The 18,715-nt window shown below is 30.0% G+C and overlaps 4 protein-coding genes, 1 long non-coding RNA gene and 1 pseudogene across 7 annotated transcripts; 4 read left to right on the top strand and 2 right to left on the bottom strand.

The window, feature by feature from the left end:
- The first annotated feature begins 838 nt into the window (after positions 1–838).
- On the top strand, positions 839–2,265 carry LOC149512680 (transcription termination factor MTERF15, mitochondrial-like). Its single transcript, XM_089751704.1, has one exon. It carries the CDS (start codon positions 982–984, stop codon positions 2,152–2,154), a length of 1,173 nt encoding a protein of 390 aa, XP_089607830.1. The 5' UTR covers positions 839–981; the 3' UTR covers positions 2,155–2,265.
- Positions 2,266–2,394: 129 nt separating this feature from the next.
- On the top strand, positions 2,395–3,159 carry LOC111307163 (uncharacterized). The gene is made up of 3 exons (XM_089751483.1): positions 2,395–2,515; positions 2,713–2,938; positions 2,991–3,159. The coding sequence occupies exons 1-3, from the start codon at positions 2,395–2,397 to the stop codon at positions 3,157–3,159; spliced, it is 516 nt and encodes a 171-aa protein (XP_089607609.1).
- A 408-nt stretch (positions 3,160–3,567) lies between these two features.
- Positions 3,568–5,599, bottom strand: LOC111306829 (uncharacterized). Its single transcript, XR_016332012.1, has 2 exons — positions 4,174–5,599; positions 3,568–4,090 (listed from the first exon to the last, which is right to left on the bottom strand). It is a non-coding gene; the product is annotated as an uncharacterized LOC111306829 (long non-coding RNA).
- A 3,044-nt stretch (positions 5,600–8,643) lies between these two features.
- Positions 8,644–9,528, top strand: LOC149512679 (uncharacterized). Of its 2 annotated transcripts, XM_089751706.1 has the most exons (2): positions 8,649–8,784; positions 9,024–9,528. In XM_089751706.1, the coding sequence occupies exon 2, from the start codon at positions 9,025–9,027 to the stop codon at positions 9,418–9,420; it is 396 nt and encodes a 131-aa protein (XP_089607832.1). In that variant the 5' UTR covers positions 8,649–8,784; position 9,024; the 3' UTR covers positions 9,421–9,528. The 2 variants fall into 2 exon arrangements, with proteins under 2 accessions (XP_089607831.1, XP_089607832.1); XM_089751705.1 differs by having other exon boundaries at positions 8,644–9,528.
- Positions 9,529–9,668: 140 nt separating this feature from the next.
- LOC149512678 (uncharacterized) lies at positions 9,669–10,516 on the top strand. The gene is made up of 4 exons (XM_089751482.1): positions 9,669–9,736; positions 9,812–10,030; positions 10,122–10,183; positions 10,251–10,516. The coding sequence occupies exons 1-4, from the start codon at positions 9,669–9,671 to the stop codon at positions 10,514–10,516; spliced, it is 615 nt and encodes a 204-aa protein (XP_089607608.1).
- LOC149512677 (uncharacterized) lies at positions 10,510–13,173 on the bottom strand (annotated as a pseudogene). Its single transcript, XR_016332011.1, has 2 exons — positions 11,439–13,173; positions 10,510–10,739 (listed from the first exon to the last, which is right to left on the bottom strand). The product of XR_016332011.1 is annotated as an uncharacterized LOC149512677 (transcript).
- Between the last annotated feature and the right edge of the window lie 5,542 nt (positions 13,174–18,715).

Below are 18,715 nucleotides of genomic sequence, written 5' to 3'. Positions count from 1 at the left end.
AATAAGACCTTTAATTTTATTGTTTCTATTGCTTAATATTTTTATATTTCAAATTAAGATTGATACAAAATTAGTTCGATTACTCTATAAGAACTTGCTAAAAGAGCCTATTCAAGCTGCATGGGAAAAGCCTAAAATTAGATAGACAAAATTAAACTTTGATTAATCTTACAAACCTAGTGGCAAAAGCAAATATATCTTGAATAATTTGATATGATGATTCATACACTTAATCTTTCTTTCTACAGTGCCAAAATTTTGGCTCTTCGAATTGCCAAGACTCCAATCACCTAATTCTACAACAAAAAAAAAATTGCAAACATTCATTGTAATTGTATATTTGTGTTTTGTTCAACAAAAGTGCCTAAAAATTAAGCATTTTGAAATTCAAAGAAAAAATAATTAAATTAACTAAATTTAATTAAAGTTAGTATAATTTGCAAAGTTATAGAGAGAGGAAAAAATTTGATATTGATGTGAAAAAGAAGATTCTTGTTAATATTGTGAACCCTTTTGAATTTGGATAATTAATTTTTTTTGTATTAGTATTTAATGTGAAATTTTTTTTTGATTCAATAAAAATCTAATAATAATAAAAAGTTTAAATTACATTTTTTTTATGACGTTTAATAATAAAAAATTAAAATTCTAATTTATCTCAATAAAAATTTAATAATAAAATAATCATTTTAATTAAATTTTATTAAGAATTTTATTAAAAATATTTTAATCATTCATTATTATTATTTTTGAAGTTTATATTTTTATATACAGACGATAAAATGTTGTTAATTGGGCTGGGCTGTACACAAAAGTAAAGTGCATAATCCGAGCAAAGCGCCGCCATTAAATTTAAAGCTTTTGGAGCTAAACCTGGGAGGTTTTCGCTGCTCTTTCACTCTGTGCTGGAAATAAGTTCACTTCTGTCAGGGATTAGCTTCTTCTCTGTAGCAGGTAAGTAAAGACTTGGTTTCAATTCCCATGTTGTATTTTCTTTGTAGAAGGAGTGTTCTCCATGGGAGACAAGCTACAACAGCATCTCAAAGTCACACACTTTTTCACTTGTTTCCAAATGACCCAACAAGTTTCAGGCTGTCAAATACTCTCAGATTGATGTCAACCACTTCAAACCAGAACTCGTTCACGGTTTCATACCTCATAAACAAACTTGGGTTCTCCCCAGAATCTGCTTTGGCAGCTTCCAAATATGTCCATTTGAAGGCCCCTAATAGTCCTGACTCTGTCATTGCATTTTTTGAAAAACATGGGTTTTCAAAATCCCATATCAAAACAATGGTCAACAAGGTCCCAAGATTGCTTGCTTCTGATGCTGAGAAAACCTTTTTGCCCAAGTTGAAATTTCTTCAGTCCAAAGGTGTTTCAAGCCCTGACCTTGCCAAATTGTTGTCTAGTTGCCCAAATATTCTGCTAAGAAGCTTGGATAGACAAATTATCCCTTTTTTCAATACTTACAGTAATCTGATTCAGTCTGATGAAAAGACTATTAAAGCTATAAAATGGTATCCGTTTCTCATAGGATATGATGTGAATATTATTGATGCTCATTTGTTACCAAACATGAATATTCTACGAGATCATGGAGTGCCCGAATCAAATGTTATAAAAATGCTTCACCAATTTCCTAGAGCTTTGTTGATAAATCCTGGTGGCTTAAAGGAGGTTGTGGAAAGAGTAGAGGAAACGGGGTTGAATCCTCAGATAGTGAAATTTGTTTATGCTGTCTCTGTGTTGGCCGGAATGAGCAAATCCATACGGGAGAGGAAGGTTGATGTTTACAAGAAGTGGGGTTGGTCTGACAAAGAGATTTGGGAATGTTTTCGAAAGTATCCATCTTGTTTTGCAGTTTCTGAAGATAGGATCATGGCGATAATGGATTTTCTAGTGAACAGGATGAGTTTCGCTTCTTCTCATGTTGCTAAGCAACCAAGTGTTCTGAGTCGGAGCTTCGAGAAGAGGATCGTTCCAAGGGGTTTGTTTGCTCAACGTCTGTTATCTAAAGGTTTAATTAAAGACTTGAAATTGTCTCCATTATTTGACACTACGGAGGAGCGGTTCCTCAAGTCTTTTGTTGCCCGTCATTTAACTGAAGCACCAGAACTCTTGGAGCTATATAATGAAATATTGAAAAAGTAAACATTAAGATTCAGATTTTCCTTTTTATGATACGTTGTCTCAATTAATTCTGTGATCTGAAACTTGTTTTAGCTGTATTTTTATGCCATTAGTGAACCTTTAGCTCAACAATGCACTCTCTCTCCCTCTCTCTCTTTGCTTTTTATTTTGCAGTTGCACTTAAAGAGCAATATCAATGTCCATTTTGCAGTTACAATCCTTGTCATATCCTTGAATATCTTGTTACACCATTATTTACAAATGCATCATCGGGATATTGGCAAACAGAATCAAAAGTTGCTAGCCCTCATTAGTAAAAGCCAGAGTGCTTTTGTGGAGGGTATGAGCTTTAGTAGACAATTTGCTTATGGCTCAGGAGTTGGTTAAAGGCTACAGTAGATCTACTTTGTTCCCTAGATGTGCGTTGAAGATTGACTTGAGAAAGGAATTTGATTCTCTGAACTAGAACTTTATCTTCAATGTTTCAACCGTTCTTGGTTTTCCCATTGGGTTTATTTCCTGGATCAAAAGCTGCATCTGCATTCCAAAGTTTTTTGTAGCTATTAATGTGTCTTTTAGGTTTCTTCTCTAGAAAGAGAGGGTTAATACAAGGTGATGCTCTATCCATTTATTTGTTTGTACTAGATATGAATGTTCTCTCACTTATGCTAGATCAAGCCGTGTCTAAGGTTTGTTTTCAGTTTCATGCTAAGTGCAAAAGAATCAATCTTACTCCTCTCAGCTTTGCTAATAACTTGATGATATTAAGCAAAGGCAGTAGAGAATCTCTCATAGCTATTCAGGGGTTCTTCAAAAGTTTTATAGTCTCCCTAGCTCGTTGCTGAACGATTCTGAAGAGTGAACTATTCAGCTCGGGCGGCTGACCAGGATATTACTGCTATTCGCAAAATCACTAGTTTCAAGACTTGGCATACTGCAGTTAGATACCTTTGTGTTCCTTTAGAGACCAGGAGATTAACTGGACGTGATTGTTTCCCAGTTACAGGAGATCTTCAATTGAATTAATGATTTAGCTTGCATTTGGCAACCACCAACACATTGCACCATGATTACTCCACACATTCAACAATTCAACATTGTATGGATCAAACTTCAATGGATGAATTTCTTTTGTTTTCTTTAACCAAATAACTAAAAAAAAAATTAGAATTGTGAAACTACACCACCAGCATACATACAGTACACATAAATTTACACGAATCCACATCTGACGGTTGCAATATTAGAATTTAGGTGTACATCAATTCTGAAGCCCCTTTTGTACGATTGAAAGTTCAGATTTTTCCTCATACAACTTTTCAAGTTCAGGAGTTTTCCTTCATTAGCTGCATATAAACTTCCCTTAAGTCATAAAAAGTTCACCCAACAGAAAGTAACAGGGAAGGAAGAATAAATTGTTGACATGGAAAGATATCCAAAATGGTTAAAATCTAATAGCAGTGGCAAGGCATGATTACACCGATACAACTTTTGATGGAAGATGAAGATTAACTTCACATAGCATAAACCAGACACCTTAGCAATACAGTATAAGATGCAGCATATCAATAAGTGCAATCAGTCAGTTCTCAACATAACTTGGTTTCAATAGAAACCATAAGAACTAATTACAGGCCTGTAGAAGAGCAAACAAGATGAGCTATTCTAACACTCTGTAGCCAAGACATCAGACATCCTGATGTTAAAACTCTAGTTTCAATTTGCAATCATGATGACAAAGAACAGGACTACGGGACAATCAAATTGCAAAGTGAGATTCATTCAAATTTATCAACCTTTTGAACTTGAAACCAAGCAACACCGGCAAAAAGGGGAAAATATGCCTACTATATCCATTAAGAGAGAGAATAAAAAAGATATAAATACTTTGCTACCGCTGCATCTCCTCTCTAAAGAAGCTTCTCAGCTTCTAGCTGGGGCACTCATGATAAATTATCTGATAATAAAATGAAAACAAGAGTCCATTCAGGTTCGATATTCATGATATGCACATTATCCAAGTGTTGCTTTTTTGCTTACCTTCATACTGATCCTTCTGTCACCTTACAAGCTTCGAACTTATCCATATACTGCTTCAATAGCTATGGCTCATGTTTAAGGCTAGTCAAACACTTCTTCATGAAAACTTTTTCACGACATATAAACGTCCCATGCACCTTAGAAACGTTCTGCTCAAGCAAACCTTTTGATAACAGAAATTGAATAAATGACGCCCGAGGAAGAAACCTCTTTTCCAAGCAATAAAGAAAAAAGACACAGGCGTTCCGCAAGAAAACTTTCCTCCCAACCCATTGTTTTCACATAGAAGTCCATTACGGCAGAAATTTTACCCTCAGATCTATCATACACCAAGGGAACATTACAAATGCCGCAATAATATGTTCCTCAGACCAACGCCAACTCCTATAAATATTAAACTTTTTGTTCCACAAGGCCTCCCCATTTGCCCTCAGTGCAACAATTGCTATAACAAAGTGTGACCTCATAGGATTAAAACCCATCTTTTTTGACAACCTCAACAGTCTGGTTAAAATAATCTGGAGATAACATTGTATATTGAAGCCATCATTGTATAAGCATAGCAATATTAGCATCAAGCATCCCATGACCACGCAAAGTGGCAACTGTGCCTTCAATATTATAATGAAAAATAGTTGGCCTGCGCTTAATGGCAGCAATGGCTTGTCTTTAGAATTCATCAACTTTTCAAGAGCATTGAAATTGGTGACTATTTTGTTTCTCAAGCTTAATTTAGAATTCTAGGAAAAATATACATAAATTTAGCAAGGTCAAAGCTTGAAATTCCTTTAGAGTAAAAAAATCGGAACTTGGGCAAAATGGTTGTCTCAGGCCGGAAAAAGAAGTAGCGTTGGAGCCTTCTCAATGATTTTTGAGTCTTGAATCCGTAAGAATCCATGGTTCTTGAAAAAACTAATGACCAAGTTTGGTTTTTCAGGAGTTTCAAAGTATACTGTCCTGGATACTAAAAGAGCTAATTTTGGAGACAACCCACACGAGTTTACCAGATATGAGACTACCATTGAGTGTTGATTTGCATTTGTTGGGATGAGTTTGGGAGATAATAGGCTAAATGGGAGTTTTTGAAGCAAACAAAATCTTTGGGTGGGTGAAACTGTGACACTGCATCTCCCATGGACAAGAGTTTTACAGAGGAAGTAAAACATGGCGATTGAAATAAAAAAATCTCAGGTAGTTGAAAAGAGTTGCTCACCTCACCTGAAAATCTCTTTGGGGATGAAGCAAGTTAGCCCATTGTCGTATCAGAGAAAGGGAGGCCAGACTCAGAGGAGGCAAAGAGAAGGGGAAATGGAAAATTGATAGAAAAGAATCAACCAGCAGCTAATTATTTTTTTTTCTTCTAAAGAGTTTACATATGTTTGTATTTTTTAAAATAAATAATTCAGTCTTTTTCAGTAAATTTTCAATGGGGTGAGCCGTAGACTATTAGATATCTTATATCAGCAAAAGGACTATATAAATCGGTTATTTTATATTAATATACATATTTTTTGTTTAAATTATATCACGTAATTATTATTAAAAAATTATTTATTTATTACAAATAACATGTAAGAACACATTAAAATAAATATTTATCATTTAATTATTACATATGATTTATAATAAATGTTTAATTTTTTTAATAATATAATTATATGACTTGACTTAAATAAAAAAATATATTTTAACATGTTCAGATATAACTAAATATAACTAAATAGACGCTACTTTCAAAAAGATGATAAATAACTCTAATCACATTTATACCAAAATTGCATATAAATGTTACAAAATAGAGATGAAATATTAAAAATAGTATTTGACACCAAATGTTCAATTAAATAAGAAAAAAAAAAGAAATTGAAATGAAAACAGATATAATAAAACGAAAAATATATATATTAGTGGGAAAATTTTTTTCTTCTCTATTTATCTCGCTTAAGCATGTAAATGATACATTAGTACTCGTAAGTTATTCGGATTCGATTTGAATAAAATTCGAATTTGGTTCGATTATTATCGAATCGAGCTCGAGTTCAAATAGTTCAAATAGTTCAATTCATCGATCGAATTGAGTTCGAGTATTCTTATACTCGACTCGAGTAGCTCGCAAGCCTAATCGAGCTTTTATATTTAAATTTTTTTTATTATTTTAATTAATAAAATATCTCGAATTCGAGTTCAAATTTGAGTACAAATAATCGAGCTCTTGTTGAGTATAAGAATCGAGCTTATTTTAACATATTAATCGAGTGAGCTCGAGTAGCTCGATTTCGATCATAAATTGAGGTCGAGTTAGGAAAATAAAACTTGATCGAGTTCGAACCAAGTATCGAGCCACGAGTTGTGAGTCAAGCTCAAATTTGAGCTTCTCACTATATCAGCTCGACTCGGCTCGATTAATCTCGCCCAAGTTAGTGAAATTATTTTTTTTATTTTTAATCTATTTTTAATTTTTTATATTAATTTGATAAAATAATATTATACATTTAAATTCTTTCAAATTTACATCATTTTTAAATAACAATTTTAATAGCATGCTAATTAATCTTAAAGTGAGTCGATTGTGAATCGAATCTTCAGATTATACTCAATAAAGATTTTATCATGGATGAAACATACATAATGTGTTTGCTGACTCTTGAAAATGCATAGGAATTATGTAAATGTAAATATAAATGATTGATTATTGAAGCAAAACTTTATATGAATGATTATTGCTTCCAAAAGAATGGGTTTTCAAAGGAATCACACTAATATATGTAGTAATTTAACCTTTTGTCTTCATTTTATTTGCATTGCTTTTCTATTTTATTTCATTAGCATCTATATCTTTAAATCTTCCTATTTCACTAACATACTACAAGGTAGCCCCTTGCAAGCCTTTCCCTCTTTTTCAATCTCTAATCATGGTCACACATTTTTTTATTTTTATATTTAAATGAAAGTTGTAAATACTACACATCTTGTATTATCATTTCCAACATTGGTAGTAATTTAGGTTTGTATCTTGTTTAATTCTTCTGTGTTAAGATGTTTTTTTTTTTTTTTTCCTAGTGTAGGATGGTTCCACAACTATGTCATCTTATCAAACTTGTAAACATGGGTTTATTGATTATATTTCTTTCCAAATACCTGGTGACTCTTTTTCAAACATTGCTAATTGTATAGGCATATTAAAGGGATTCATACATTGCTTAAGCAATAGTATTGAGAAGTCTGCTTCTTTGGAATCTATTTTGCTTTATGTTCCTGATGGTTATCATTGTGTGGATCTATCTTTATATAAGGTGAAAACTATTACTTACTTTTCTTTAAATCTAACAAAGAAAAATCAAAGTGTTTTTAGTTATTTAATAATTCAGCCTTCACTTTTTTAGTTTGAGCTTTTAAGATGTTTTCTAACTCAATTGATCTTTTTAAAAAAAAAATTCTAAAACAAGAAAGACAATTTGTTTTGTTATTAAATGAAACAACTACTTCTGAAAGCTCTGGAAAATCTTCTATAATGATCTTCCAAGCTAATAATTTTACATTTGTGTCTATTTCAAGATGCACTTTTATAAACCTTTGGAACTTAAATTAGCTACATATAAATGTCTTTTATGGTAGATCCTAACTATACTTTTTGGACTAAATAATTGATAAGACCTTTTAACTTTATTGTTTCTACTGCTTAATATTTTTAGATGTCAAATTAAGATTGATACAAAATCCAGTTCGATTACTCATTAGGAGCTTATTAAAAGAACCTATTCAAGTTGCATGGGAAAAGCTTAAAATTGGATAAACTAAATTAAACTTTGATGGATCTTGCAAAGCTAGTGGCAAAAGCAAATACACCTTAAATAAGTTGTTAGGATGATTCATGCACTTGATCTTTTTTCTTACAATGCCAAAATCTTTACTCTCCGAACTCTCAAATCTCAAACCACCTAATTCTACAAAAAAATAATTGCAAACATTCGTTGTAATTGTATATTTGTATTTAGTTCACCAAAAGATACCTAAGCATTAAACACTCTGAAATTCAAAGTAAAAATAATTAAATTAGTTAACTTTAATTAAAAGTTAGTATAATTTACAAAGTTACTTAGACCAAAGATAATAAAAAATCTGATATTGATGTGAAAAAAAAGAGTTTTTTGTTAATATTGCAAACCCCTTTCTTTAAAGGAGCTTGGATAATTAATTTTTTTTTTTTTGTATTCGTATTTAATGTGAAATTTTATTTTTGACTTAACATAATTCTAATAATAAAAAATAATTTAAATTACATTTTTTAAGAAATCTAATAATAAAAAATTTTAAATTATAATTTATCTCAATAAAAATTTAATAATAAAAAATTATTTTAATTAAAATTTATTAAAAATTTTATTAGAAGTATTTTGATCGTTCATTATTATCATTTTTAAAATTCTTGATAATTGGGCTGGGCTGTGCGCAAAGTAAAGTGCATAACCCGAGCCAAGCGCCGCCATTAAATTTAAAGCTTTTGGAGCTAAGCGTGGGAGGTTTTCGCTGCTCTTTCACTCTTTGCTGGAAATCAAGTTCACTTCTTTCAGGGTTCACTTCTTTCAGGGATTAGCTTCTTCTCTGTAGCAAGTAAGTGACGACTTGGTTTCAAATCCCATGTTGTATTTTCTTTGTAGAAGGAGTGTTCTCCATGGGAGACAAACTACAACAGCCTCTCAAAGTCACACGCTTTTTCACTTGTTTCACCAATTTCCTAGAGCTTTGTTGATAAATCCTGGTGGCTTAAGGGAGGTTGTGGGAAAAGTAGAGGAAACGGTGTTGAATCCTCTGATGTTGAAATTTATTTATGCTGTCTCTGTGTTGGCCAGAATGAGCAAATCCACACGGGAGAGGAAGGTTGATGTTTACAAGAAGTGGGGTTGGTCTGACAAAGAGATTTGGGAATGTTTTCGAAAGTATCCATCCTGTTTTGCAGTTTCTGAAGATAAGATCTTGGCGATAATGGATTTTCTAGTGAACAAGATGAGTTTCGCTTCTTCTGGTGTTGCCAAGCAACCGAGTATTCTGAGTCAGAGCTTCGAGAAGAGGATCGTTCCAATGGGTTTGTTTGCTCAACATCTGTTATCTAAAGGCTTAATTAAAGACTTCAAATTGTCTGCATTATTTGACACTATGGAGGGGCTGTTCCTCAAGTTTTTTGTTGCCCGTCATGTAACTGAAGGACCAGAACTCTTGGAGCTATATGGTGAACTATTGAAAAAGTAAACATTAAGATTCAGATTTTCCTTGTTATGATACATTGTTTCAATTAATTCTGTGATCTGAAACTTGTTTTAGCTGTATTTTTATGCCATTAGTGAACCTTAGCTCAACAATGCACTCTCTCTCTCTCTCTCTCTCTTTGCTTTGACTTTTTATTTTGCAGTTGCACTTAAAAGAGCAATATAAATGTCTATTTTGCAGTTACAATCCCAGTCATATCTCTGAATATTTTGTTGCACCATTATTTACAAATGCATCACCAGAATATTGGCAAACATGCGAGCCCTCATTCGCAAAAGCCAGAGTGCTTTTGTGGAGGGTATGAGCTTTAGGATACAATTTGCTTGGCTCAGGAGTTGGTTAAATGCTACAGTAGATCTACTTTGTTCCCTAGATGTGCCTTGAAGATTGACTTGAAAAAGGAATATGATTCTCTGAACTGGAACTTTATCTTCAATGTTTCAAATGTTCTTGGTTTTCCCTTTGGGTTTATTTCCTGGATCGAAAGCTGCATTGGCATTCCAAAGCTTTCTGTTGCTATTAATAAGTGTCTTTTAGGTTTCTTTTCTGGAAAGAGAGGGTTAATACAAGGTGATGCTTTATCCACTTATTGGTTTGTACTAGCCATGAATGTTCTCTCACTTATGCTAGATCAAGCTGTGGCTAAGGGTTGTTTTCAGTTGAATCAATCTTACTCCTCTCAGCTTCGCTGATAACTTGATGATATTAAGCAAAGGCACCAGAGAATCTCTCATAGCTATTCAGGGTTTCTTCAAAAGTTTTATAGTCTCCCTGGCTTGTTGCTTAACGATTCTGAAAAGTGAACTATTCAGCTCAGGGGCCGCTGACCAGGATATCACTGCTATTCACAAAACCACTAGTTTCAAGACTTTGCATACTGCCAGTTAGGTACCTTTGTGTTCCTTTGGTGACCAGCAGATTAACCGAACGTGATTGTTCCCCTGTTATAGAAAAGAGTTTCAATAGAATCAATGGTATAGCTTGCATTTGGCAACCACCATCACATTGCACCATGATTACTCCACACATTCAACAATTCAACATTGTATTCAGTAGTAGTTCAAACTTCAATGGATGAATTTCTTTTGTTTTCTTTAACCAAATAACTAAAAAAAAAATTAGAATTGTGAAACTCCACAACCAGCATACATACATTACACATAAATATACAGGAATCCACATCTGACGGTAACAATATTAGAATTCAGGTGTACATCAATTCTGAAGCCCCTTTTGTCCGATTGAAAGTTCAGATTTTTCTTCATACAGCTTTTCCAGTTTAGGAGTTTTCCCGTCATTGGCTGCATATAAACTTCCCTGAAGTCACAAAAAGTCCACCCAACAGCAAGCAACAGGGAAGGGAGAATGAATTGTTGACAAGGAATGATATCCAAAATGGTTAAAATCTAATAGCAATAGCAAGGACATGATTACACCGATATAACTTCTGATGGAAGATGAAGGTTAACTTCACATAGCATAAACCCGGACAACTTATCAATACAGTATAAGATGCAGTAAATCAGTATCTGCAATCAGTCAGTTCTCGACAGAACTTGGTTTCAATAGAAACCATAAGAACTAATTGCAGGCCTGTAACAGGAGAAAACAAGATGAGCTATTCTAACACTCTGAAGCCAAAACATCAGATATCCTGATGTTAAAACTCTAGTTGCAATTTTCAATCATGATGACAAAGAACAGGACTACGGGACAATCAAACTGCAAAGTGAGATTCATTCATATTTATCAACCTTTTGAACTTGAAACCATGCAACACCGAAAAAAAGGGGAAAATATGCTACTATATCCACTAACAAAGAGAGAATAAAAAAAGATATAAATACTTTGCTACCGCTGCATCTCCTCTCTAAAGAAGCTTCTCAGCTTCTAGCTGGGGCACTCATGATAAATTATCAGATAATAAAATGAAAACAAGAGTCCATTCAGGTTCAATATTCATGATATGCACATTATCCAAGTGTTGCTTTTTTGCTTACCTTCATTGTGATCCTTCTGTCACCTTACAAGGGTCCAACTTATCCATATACTGCGTCAATAGCTGTGGCTCATGTTTAAGGCCAGTCAAACACTTCTTCTTGAAAACTTTTTCAGGACATATAAACATCCCATACACCTTAGAAACGTTCTGCTCAAGCAAACCTTTTGATAACAGAAATTGAATAACTGAAGCCTGAGGAAGAAACCTCTTTTCCAAGCTATAAGAAAAAACGGGCGTTCTGCAAGAAAACTTGCCTCCCAACCCACTGTTTTCGCAAAGAAGTCCATTACGGCAGAAACTTTACCTTCAGATGCTATCATACACCAAGGAAACTTTACAAATGCCGCAATAATCTGTTCCTCAAACAAACCCCAACTCTTATAAAGATTAAACTTTTTGTTCCATAAGGCCTCGCCTTTTGCCCTCAGTGCAACAGTTGCTATAACAAAGTGTGACCTCATAGGATTAAAACCCATCTTTTTTGACAACCTCAACAGTCTGGTTAAAATAATCTGGAGATAACATTGTATATAGAGGCCATCTTTGTATAAGCATATCAATATTAGCATCAAGCATCCCATGACCACGCAAAGTGGCAACTGTGCCTTCAATATTATAATGAAAAATAGTTGGCCTGCGCTTAATGGCTGCAATGGCTTTGTCTTTAGAATTCATCAACTCTTCAAGATCATTGAAATTGGTGACTATTTTGTTTCTCAAGCTTAATTTAGAATTCTATGACAAATATACATAAATTTAGCAAGGTCAGACCTTGAAATTCCTTTAGAGTAAAAAAATCGGAACTTGGGCAAAAGGGTTGTCTCGGGTCGGAAAAAGAAGTAGCGTTGGAGCCTTCTCAATGATTTTTGAGACTTGAGTCCGTGAGAATCCATTGTTCTTGAGAAAACTAATGACCAAGTTTGGTTTTTCAGGGGTTTCAAAGTATACTGTCCTGAATACTAAAAGACATTTTTTAATAATATTTTTATATGACTTGATTTAAATAAATAAAAAAAACATATATTAACAGGTTCAGATATAGCTAAACAGACACCACTTTCAAAATTTTGATAAATAACTCTAATCACATTTTTACCAAAATTGCATATATAAATATTAAAAATAGTAATTGATACCAAATATTCAATTAATAAGAAAAAAAAAAAGAAATTGAATAAAACGAAAAAAAAAAATTAGTTGGAAAATTTTTTTCTTCTGTATTTATCTCGGCCAAGTTAATGAAATTACTTTTTTCTTTTAATTCTTAATCTATTTTTTATTTTTTATTTATTTAATTAAAATAATATTATACGATTAAATTCTTTTGAATCCGCACAACTTTTAAGTAGCAATTTTAATAACTTGCTTAAAGTAAGCCGACTGTGAATCGAATTTTCAGATTGTCCTAAATACTAGTTAGGACAGAAACAATGACAGGATTTCATGTTTTATTCTTTTGCTAAGCAGGGTTTGATGATAATAGAATATCATTTAGCAAATATTCCTGACAAAAAAAAAAAAACCATTTGATTGAAAACATACTCTTGATGAGTTACAGGAAGGATTGAAGAACACCCAAAGCGAGACAAACATCGACCATGCATTAGGACATTTTCCAAGAGGAGAAAACCTAACAACATTGGGGGACACTGGGGGCCTTTCGAACTTGGAACTTCGAACAGAACACAGAATTTTGGTTTAACAAACGGTAGAACACTTTGAACTTGTGATTGGGCTTTGGGTTTTGAATATTAAGCCCTGCATGTTGGACTCATGTTTTGTGGGTAAAGGCTTTTGTCCTTGATGATGCACTTTGCAAAATGCCCAAGTTCGTTTTCTTGTCATGTTAACATTTTTGTCAGGTTTTTGAAAACATAAAAAAGATTAATCTTCAATTTACTACACTATTTCCTTTTTTTTTCAATGGACAGGTTGAAATTAATGTTGAAAAACATATTCTAACTTACTTTTTTTTTGGTTAATAAAAGCAAACAAAAAATTACCTCGCTTTTAAAGTTACAGTAAATCGTCAACTTAATTAAAATTTACGAATTTATTTTTAAAAATTCGTATTTGATTTGTGAGATATTATTTATTTTAATTCAAAAATCTCACGATTTTATTTTACAAAAATATTTTATATATTTAAATTTAAATTTTTACATATATTATAATAAAATCTTAAATTATCTCAATGTAAGATTAAGATGTTACACTATTAAACTTTAACTCGTGAAATTTTCAAATTTACATATCACCTATCAACAAAAAATCATGAGAAAATTTGAACCTACTACTAATTCACCTAACATTCATCTTTTACCACTTCTATCAACCCTCGTTAGATCTAACTTACTCTTAAATGTCTTTTGAACTCAATTTCCTAACTAAATTGCAAAAACATATTGATCATAAATTCTTACGTAATCCCAAATCAATCTTTTTGATTTTGTATGTATCTGTCTGCATATGCGTGTACAAACGATACTATGTATCAAAAATGTCAACCATGAGTCAGCCACCAAACAAAGGTACGATGAATGTATGCAAAGCTTTGGCTCCTGAAAGTAAAATTGAGCATGACCAAACTACAACTACTATTGTTTCTCAAGGAAACAAAACAACATGTGATCCTCCAAATTTTTTGTGTCTGACACTTATAGATTTTTTTCATGATTGCAGCAGCCAAAATAGACATAATTTTGATTAATTAAGGATTGTGTGTTACTCCAAAACAAAAATCGAAGTCCATTGTAGGACAAGACAATGTTCCTGAACAAGGATTTCCATCATCCAATACCTTTTTTTTTTTTTTTAATAAATTATAGTCTTACAGGTAGGGTTGACATCGGATCGAATTCGAGATAGGTTTGACTCACCCTAAATCTGATCCGATCGTCAATATATATATATATTTTTTATATTTAAATTCGATTTCGACTTGATACTATATAAATTATATATGATTTGACTTAAAATTAATAAAATATTATTTTTTAAAATATAAAATATTATTTTTTAAATATAAATATTTTAAAATATTATTATATAAAATATATAAAAATTAAAAATTAAAAATTAATTTTTTATATAATATCGGGTCGAGTCGGATTTACCTAAAATTCGAATCCGACCTAACCCAAATTATTTCATAACATTACTCGATCTAAAACTCGAATTTAAAAAAAAAAAAAATTAATTTTATAAAGTCGGATCGAATCAGATCGAAACCAGTCGATGACGGTTGGATTATCATCTCTACTAACGTTACATTGTGATTGTATTTTATATATTTAAAATTTTAAAAAATATTTATAAAATATTAATACATGAATAATACATTATTATTCTTTAAAAAATAATTTATTAATCGATTTTTTACGATAAAATCAACGTGAAAATTGAAAATGATGGTAAACCAATCAATTAACATAGTAAACATGTGTTCATGTTAGTTTAAGACATGATTAAACATTCTGTCCTTTGGTCCTAGTTAAAACAAAATTTTGTACCAACTTTTTACAAGGGATTGTCCAATCTTTGCTTAACAACTCAAGTTGAAAATAAATTGACTGATTGAAAAAAAAAAAATCAAACAGGTTTGACAGATTAGCTCATTATTGTGCTATTTTTGGGCTGCAGTCATGATTTATCATCATTGAATAGAGACATGTCTTAAAGGCAGAAATGGTGCCTAATCCTTATATAAAACTAAAATTTAGGACTTTTATTTTTCAAATGGAGTAATTGATTCAAAGTTCAAAATTTTTTCAATTCAAGAATTTGTATTTTATTTATTTTAATAATTTTTTAATAAATAAGTTTTTATTTTATAGAAAATCTCATTGTTTTGGATTTATTCCCTTTATTTGTAAATTTCTTTTTCCAATCACACAATATGGGTGAGATTTCGAACCCTATAAAAAAATAATTGAGGAATATGAATAATAAATTTATTATTTATTTGTTATTATTTAAATTTTATTTATTTTATAATTTAATAAAAAATTAAATTAACATATATTTAACGAATTTAAATATTTAATGAATATTACTTATTTAATTATATATAATTTTAAATAAATAGTTCATTATCATTAGTTCCTAATCAGTACAAATGAAAGATGATATCTCAAAATTTGATTAATTTAAAAAATTATATTTTTTATTTTGAATTTTGTGGTCATGAATGGCTATGATATTAAAATTGAAAGCTTGACGATCTAAAATAAAATGATTGGGAGCTGACAATAGACTTGACATCCAGCGGCCATAAAAACCTTTAATGCAAGCACTTTATGTTGAATAATAATAATAATAGGTAACAAAAAGGGATCTTTGAAGATTTAGAGGGCAATGAATCCCTACAGCCTACAGTACTCATTAGGCCCATTTAGGCCCGTTGAACTATGACAAAAGTTATTCTTACATCTTATATATAAATTTTATCAATAAATAGCTGGTTGAATTGGTTAAAAATTATTTTTTTCGATTAATAAGTTTTGGATTTAAGTTTTATTAATAATAAATTATTATAATTATTTTAAATATATGATTTATAATTATTTATTTTAAATTATCAAATACAACACGATTTATTTTAACGTAAAAAATTAAGTAATTTATCTATTTTTATATTTTTTCTTACAAAACAAAAAAAACATCTTATATAAAAATTTTATAAATTATTAATAAATTAAATAATATTATTTTATTAATAAAATAAAATATTTTATTTTATTTTATTTTATTAATAAATAAAATTTTTAAATAATAGTAATTTTTTTATATATTTATTTTAAAAATTAATTTTTTTTATTAATAAATTGATATCTTTGTCGGTACTGTATCAAAAATCATATAATTTATGTTATAACACTGACATTAATTGATATTTATAAAACTTTTGTTTTTTCCAAATTATTTTTTGAGAGCCTTTAACAAAATAATAATAATAAAAAACCGTCAATCTCAACCTCGCCGACATTTGGATGATAGAAGATACGGTTACTACAACAATGCATAAAATCTTGTAAAGTGCCCATACGTGGCCAAAGCTGGTACAAGTCAAACAACAACCACTTTCCACCTGATTACTGCTTATTCCGGTGGCCTTCTATCCCTAGTTTCGCTCTCTTCCACCGCCTGCATCCAGTCACTTTAGTACAATGTAATTATGCATTTATAGACTCCTTACCTGCTACGGGCCCATTTGGATTCCGCCGAACTCGGAGTGCAGTGAAATTTGAAATTCAGTTTGAGGTTAATTGGGAATGGGTAGATCTGACGATATTTATATTTGTAAAATATAAAATATTATATTATATCTTATACAAAAATTATATATTATAATTTAAATAAAAATAAAACATAAAATATATTTTTCTAATTTATTAAAATGAATATATAATTATTATTAAAATTTTAAATTATATAATATTCATATTTTATTTTTATATCATATTTATATTATATTAATATATTATATTTTAAATTATCAAATTTAATTAATTTGAATTTAAATAATATTTCACTATATAATTATTTTTTATTATATTTAAGTTTGTAATACGAAAGAGAATAAAGAGTTGATTATTTAATATAAAAATAAAAAGTTTCAAGCTTTTATTTTATGCTTTCAATCATAATTTTAAACATCCATTTACTATTGTATAATGTACAATATCATCTAATTTCCCCACTAATATTATTTTAAATCTCATCAAAATTAATTCTTTCCTGATCATAGCCGTTGGTTTTTGGGGGAAAGAAGATATCTCGGTCGTTGGATTTGTGTTGTTAAAATTGTAGTAATAGATTTTTCAACTGAAACGACCTTCCCATGATGTTTACTCGCTTCAGGTTTTTAACAGACTTGAAAATTATGGCCACGCGCCAGTGTTGGCAATCGTCAGCACTGTTTTTTTTTTTAATTTTTATTTTCACCCTTTTCTTTTTTTTTTTTTTCAATTTACTTTGATCAAATTATTCAAAGCCACCTAAATTTTGACTAAAAAATTCATTTGAATCTGAAGCTTTTACCTCATTGTTTCATTAATAAGGTTTTTTTTTATTATTTTAAATTCTTAATTTACCTTGCACAAGATTGAAACAATAATAAAAAAAATCTATGTACTTTTCACCAAATTTCAAATAAAAATGTTGAAAGCATGAAAGTTACATTAACGAAAATTAATTTTTATTTTCGAATTTAAGTAAATAATATTGGTGATTGAAAATTTTAGTAAAATTAATAATTTTCATAGCAAACTTTTTTAATAGGGCGAAAAACTTTTTTTATTGTAATTTTTTAATATTTTATTATATGAAATTGGATCAATTGAAGTTAGTTTTTTTTGTGTTTTGGAATTTATCAAAAATTTAATTATGATCATTAAAATAAAAAATTTAATATTTAACCAATAAATCATATAGTTATTGATTATTCAAGTTAGTTGAGTTAATATATAACTATATTAAAAGCTTTCAATTTAAACTTACATAAATCAATGCATATAGTTTGAGTTTTTTTTTTTTTTTTTGTAAAATTAACAAAAATTAGAATAAAAAGCTAACTTTTATACTAATAATTTTCTAAAAAAATCTTTTATACTAGATAATATTCCCTTTTAATATAATTCAAGTAAATACACAAAAATACTATTAATTTGAATATTAAAAATAACCATTGAAAATATTTTTAGCATTAAAATAAAACAAAATTCTATAAATTTAATGGATTCTTTTTTATATTTTAAATAAATAATATGTAAATAAATGCTTTTATTTTTTTAACTTTCCACAAGATACAGCGCGTGAAACAAGGAAGACTGAAGTTAAACTGCTTGCGCAAGAAAGGCCTTTCTTTCAGACACGTGTTGAACAATGGTTTGTTCATCCAAAAAGTGTCATAAAAATAGGTGTCGTTATCAAACCCCATTTTCCTAACACCTCCAAGTTATAAAGTTCCACTGAAAAGACTCTTCAAAATATGACCCACTTTTGTTTTAAAATTTTAATTTATTTAAATTTTTATTTCTATATATTTAATTCACTTGGAAAATATCACACTTTTAAATTTTATCAAATTCATAAAATTAAAAACAAATTCGTAATTTAAAAAATTTTAACTTAATTATCGCCTCGCTTTGTCTTTTTATTACTTAACTTATAAGCTATTTAATAATTTAAATTAATACCTCAATGAAAAATTATTAACGATGAAGTTTTTAAATTTTATAAACAAAGTTAATAAGATGATATATATTTTTTAAA

The sequence above is a fragment of the Durio zibethinus genome, chromosome 22 (assembly GCF_047325235.1).
Source record: "Durio zibethinus cultivar Kanyao isolate XHJ-2024 chromosome 22, ASM4732523v1, whole genome shotgun sequence".
Classification (NCBI taxonomy): domain Eukaryota; kingdom Viridiplantae; phylum Streptophyta; class Magnoliopsida; order Malvales; family Malvaceae; genus Durio; species Durio zibethinus.
This window is presented reverse-complemented; position numbering and strand designations above follow the sequence as displayed.